Source organism: Dendrobium catenatum, unplaced genomic scaffold (assembly GCF_001605985.2).
Source record: "Dendrobium catenatum unplaced genomic scaffold, ASM160598v2 fragScaff_scaffold_231, whole genome shotgun sequence".
Lineage (NCBI taxonomy): Eukaryota > Viridiplantae > Streptophyta > Magnoliopsida > Asparagales > Orchidaceae > Dendrobium > Dendrobium catenatum.
In genome coordinates this window covers 3922423-3928143 of record NW_021318693.1, presented here as the reverse complement: position 1 = coordinate 3928143, position 5721 = coordinate 3922423, and the positions used below count along the sequence as shown (strand labels likewise).

The 5721-nt window shown below is 29.0% G+C and overlaps 1 protein-coding gene across 1 annotated transcript; it reads right to left on the bottom strand.

Moving 5' to 3' along the window:
• Positions 1 to 4693: 4693 nt before the first annotated feature.
• LOC110098178 (transcription factor MYB77-like) lies at positions 4694 to 5254 on the bottom strand. The gene has a single exon (XM_020824915.1). It carries the CDS (start codon positions 5252 to 5254, stop codon positions 4694 to 4696), a length of 561 nt encoding a protein of 186 aa, XP_020680574.1.
• Positions 5255 to 5721: the final 467 nt, after the last annotated feature.

Sequence of the window (5721 nt, the reverse complement as noted above, 5' to 3'; positions counted from 1 at the left end):
TTAGCTTGTATTTGACAAGTTGATTATGATAGTAAAAATATTTTTTTAACTAATTTTTTTTTTACTAAAAAAAATTGTTTTAAAGAGCGGTAAGAAAGCTATCTCAAATAATATATTAAGGTTTTGTTTGGGACGTTTTTTTTTTCTACTTTTTAAAGCAGCTTTTTAATATAAAATAACAGCTTTAATTAGTTAGCTATTTGCTAAAAATTAACTAAAAAATTAAAATAATAAAGAAAATATTTTGAAAATAGAATGTTTAGAATTAGGGGAACAAAGGATTCTTAAATGATATTTGATTTTTGTTGGTATTATATCAATAATTAATCAATTTTATTATACTATAAAAAAATATTGGAATATTAAATGTTTAATTATGTCGGATATATGATACAAAAGCATTAAAAAAATTTCTAATAGTTAAAATTGAGTGATTAAGACTTCGTTTGAGACGACTTTTTTATTGTTTTTTAAAGCATTTTTTTAGTATAAAAATTAAAATTTTTGTACCAAATAGCTGTTTTAAAAAGAAGTAAGAAAATCGTCCCAAACGAAGCCTAAAATAGAGAATTTTTATCACTCAATTTTAGTTGATATCCATATTCAAATTTAATCAAGATAAGCATTATAGTTATTAAATATATTTTTAGATGAGCCTATTCTATTATTAATTGATCAAAATATATATTATCTCAACATAAATTTTATATGGCTATAAAATTTATTTTGATTAAAGTTTAGTTTGAGATAGCTTTTTTACTGTTTCTTAAAGCAGCTTTCTAGTACAAAAATATTAATTTTTGTATTAAATTATACTAAAAAGTTACTTTAAAAACAATTACAAAGTTATTCCAAATGAAGTCTAAATTTGCATTAGAATACCCTTTATTGTCACATTATGATTCATTAGAATTGGTTGAAATTAATATGGATGTTTAATCAAATAAGACAACATTAATAATTCTATAAGGCTCTATTTGAATGTCGTGAATATAAGTGAAAGAAAAAGAAAAAAAAAAGTAAAAAATTACAAATTAATCAATAGTTGTTTATTCATAATCATTTTGGCTCATCACTTAGCTTTTACTCTCCCCAACATCAACAATTAAAAAGACAAGAAAATAATTTATTTCACTTAAGCTTCATTTGTGACAAATTTTTTACTGCTTCTTAAATCAAAATTTTAGTAGAAAAATTAAAAATTTTATACTAAAAAATTACTTTAAGAAGCAGAAAAAAAGCTATCCCAAAACAAAATCTTAATGTTGATCGAAATTTTTCTTTGCATTCATGAATAAGTACTTATTTACAAAGATACTTTATTAATTTTTCCTTTTATTAATAAAATTGAATAACAACAACAACAACAACATCAAGCCTTTATCGCACTATGTGGGGTCGGCTACATGAATCCTTTTTCTCCATTGTGTCCTATTAAAAGTCAAATTCTCGTTTAAATCTAATAAAGATAGGTAATTTCTTATATTTTCTAACCAAGTCTTTTTAGGTCTACCCCTACCTTTCTTAACATAAGTCAAATCTAATACCTCTACTCTCCTAACCGGGTCATCGAAAGGCTGCCGTTTGATGTGATATTGAATAAATTTTTAAAACAATTATCATTATTAATTTAATTAGGTATTAAACCACTAAAAACATAAATTTAGAAATAGGCAAAGTCCGTCCATTCAATGGGCCACTTGCTCAACTTAAATAAAAAAAAAAAGATTTTAGGTGAGAGAAAGTAAGAGAGAGAAATAAACTAAAGAGAATAAATTGAATGTTGACATAGAGAAATAAAATAGGAGAGATAAATAAAAAAATTCAAAACATCTTTTTTTAGTGTTGTGTTGGAGTGGAGGTACATCAGAATTTTTATTATTTTTATTAAAATCTTAAATGCAAATAATTTTTTATTTTTAATAAATAATTTACAAAAAAAAAATTATGTGTTTTTATTCATAATGTATTATTATTATTTTAAATTTATCTTGTTTTGAAGAAAATTATATTTTAAATAAATATTTATCTTTTTTAAAAATAAAATTTTACTAAAAATTTCGTTATATTTATTAAACTTACATTTAGTACTTATTAGTATTAATTATAGAATTCATTTTAATTAACTAATGAAAAAATAAGATAAATATTTATATAAAATATTATTTTCCTTAAAATAAGATAAATTTAAAATAATAATGATACATTATGAATAAAAACACATAAAAATATGTATTTTTAAATTGATTATGATAAATTAAATTGTGAAATTTTTTTACACATAATAACTCATAAAAAAATTCATTCTAAATTATTTATTAAAAACAAGAAAAAAATATTTACATTTAACATTTTAATAAAAAAATTTATGATGTAACTACTTCTAACATACATGAATATCTCTCCTACTTTATTTCTCATACACTTTTTAGTTAATTTCGCTTTCCAACGTTACCTCTCTTGAAATCTTTTTTTAATATTTTTAGAACCTTAACAAGTCGCCATTCAATGGATGACCTTGCCTAGTTGTAAATTTAATTTTTTATTGCTTTAATTGCTAATTATATTATTAACAATAATTATTTTAAAAATTTGCCCACATATTTATCAGTCATTCCTTTTGCTGATTTTATTTTATTCATTATATTCACTGTGCAAGTTTGTATATATTATATATTTAATCATTTTGAACGATTTGATGAAACAATGAATGATTTCAGATACATGATATAGTAACACCACGTGATGCCCTATTAATTCATGTGATTCACGGATTGTGAGTCATAAGGAGTTGGAGATTGAATAGGAGTTATAAGGAGTTGGGCCAACATATTCGTATGATTCAATGGGAGTAATAAGAAGTATATTAATTGGGAGTTATAAGGGAAGTTTCATTGAGAGTCATTAGTGCAGGAGAAAGATACTATTAAGATATGCTTATTGAATATATAAATACTGATATCGATAATGTACTGATATTGTGACTAACGATAATATTATTTTTTGTTATTATATTTAATATTATTGGTTAGTATTATTTAATGTTACTAATATTATGACTGATGATGTAATAGATTGAGATGTGATGAACTATAGAAAACTAAATTGATACAAATAATCAGTATAAACATTGATACATATATTTCTTCACATGATTTATAGCATATTATCCTCTTTTATCTTGCATTGATTTTAGTTACTTGCTGGGCTATATGCTTATTATGTGGTTTTACATGTATTCAGGAAAGGATAAAGAACCTAACTGACACATCAAAAAAAATAAAAAGAGAGCAATAAAGAACCGTTTTAAAATCACCAATAATAGAGGGATTCATGAACAATATTGAAATTAAGATCTTTCTTTGAAACATAATAATTTTGGTCCACATCAGAGTGAACCTCCCCTTCCTTCTAGTTTAAATTAGGAGGCTCTCACTTTGGCTATAAGCAGAATGAGTGCCTGAATTATCCTTAATGAGATTAAAGGGAGTCGCATTGCCAACTAAAGACAACCCATTCGAATTGGGAACCTAATTGATAGCAGGAAAATTAGACTCACCCAGAGGCTCAGCATGTTGCTCATTTTTCATAGCATTCGCCACACAAATCTCATTCTCATTCACATTAAATCCACTAGAATAATTCACAGGAATCTGAATAATTAGGTCAAGCTTCAGGAATCTGAATAATTAGGTCAAGCTTCATGTAGCAATTGATAACATAATAAGCCCAATTAGAAAAAAATTAACTGTAATCTATATCGTTTGATAGCTTGATTATCACATGTTTAGGGTCCAAAGAAGTTATAGATAAATCCCTAGATAATTTTAAGTAAAAAAGTTTTCGGATGGTATCCAGAGGAGGTCGGCGAAAAGGGAACTTTCCGACAAGAAAAAATTGCCAAAGCTTGAACTTACTCTTCGGAAATCCAGAGAGAAGACAAACCATGATGAGTGGTTGATTTTAAGTCCAGAAAATTAGAAGAAGAAGAGGATCCAATGAGAGCCTCTCTTAGAGTTTGAGGTACCATCAAGAAAACATAGATCGAATCTCTTAAGAGGAAAGGTAGCCATCACTCGACAAAAAGCAAGAAAACGAGGAAAAAAATCCCAAAATTGAAATACCACAACAAACAAAGCAACCAGTTGCCACCTGACCAACTTGAAAGAGAAATTAACCAACCGCAAGAAGGTTTAGATAACTTCATTTACTGAGAAGCACGAAGATGACGAACTAAGAGATCCTGAAGGTGGTCGACGAGGAAGCATGAAAGACGGCCAGGATGCGAAACCCTAGCAGAGAACCCCTCGATAAAACCCAATTTCTCTCTCGAACGTTGAAAAATATTTTATCAAACTAAAAGTTTTTTACGACCTTTATAAAGAAAAATGCCCTAAGTAAGAAATAGGTGAAAATTGAATATTAAATCCAATAATATCCATAATATTGTTAATTTTGTCCTTCAATACATCTTTACCAACAATAAAAGAGTTTTTATTCCAATCAAAATGAAAGCCAATTTACTATTCAAATATCTCTAAGAAAATAATAATTCTCCTCCAATTACTAAAATCATCATTACAGAAGACAATAAAATAAATTCCCAAAAAAAAAATCACAAAATAAATGAGAGAGAAAGTCAAACCACCAGAATTAATAAAAGAAAGACTTTTACATTTGAAAAAAAAAAAGTTCAACTTTTCCTCCTACCTTCTCGGTCACTACGTCCAAAAAACCCATCTCCTGAATCTTTTTTCTCCTCCCCCTTCAAACCACCACCACCAGCTCCTCCTCCTCCTCCGGGCAAACTCAGAGAAAGAATTGTTATCGGATCCTGATCTTTCTCCATCATCACATTTTTCCCTCGCGCTCTTTTTTTCTCATCAACTTCTACCTCCAAATCAGATAATGAAGAAGCTGAAGTGCGCTTAAGACGGCGCAGAGTGCAGTTCCAGTGATTCTTAATGGCGTTATCAGTACGACCAGGTAGAAGGCGAGCGATAGTCGCCCATTTGTTCCCATAGCGTTCCTGGGCCCGAGCTATAATATTGTTCTCCTCCACCGTGAACGGGCGGTGCTCGACGTCGGGGCTCAGCTGATTGCACCAACGCAACCGACACGACTTGCCGGAGCGGCCGGGGATCTCCTTGCAAATCACTGACCAATTACGCGGGCCGTGCTGCTCTACCAGTTCTTTGAGCTTTGCATCTTCTTCTGAACTCCATGTTCCTCTGATCACACCATCTTCATCCATTTCTTTTTTTCAAGTTTCTCTCTTGCTCTCTCTCTCTGTCCATATCAGAGAGCAAAATTATATAAACGGCGTGGAGTTTGAACGGTTATTTAGCGGATTAGTTGGCACTCGGAAGTCGGAACTGAACCGCCCAAAAGCAACGGCACCAATACCAGCCGTTGATTTTGTCGGAACAGTATATTCTGCATGTTCCTGCTGTTAATCTGCTCTTAATCCCCCTTTTTTTTTTTTGATAAGTGAAATTTTATAATCTACCAAGCATAAATATCTTCGACTCTCGCATATACAAACAACTAAAATATTCAAGGGCAAAATTTTAAAATAATTACTGTTAATAATATAATTAGCAATTAAACCAATAAAAAAATTAAATTTACAACTAGCCAAAGTCGCCCATTGAATGGCAACTTGTTCGATAACGTTGGAGAGCGAAATTAACTAAAAAGTGTATGAGAAATAAAGTAGGA

What these genes read in the sequence shown, in the direction of transcription:
- LOC110098178 (XM_020824915.1), bottom strand. Translation starts at nt 5,254, where the DNA reads ATGGATGAAGATGGTGTGATCAGAGGAACATGGAGTTCAGAAGAAGAT.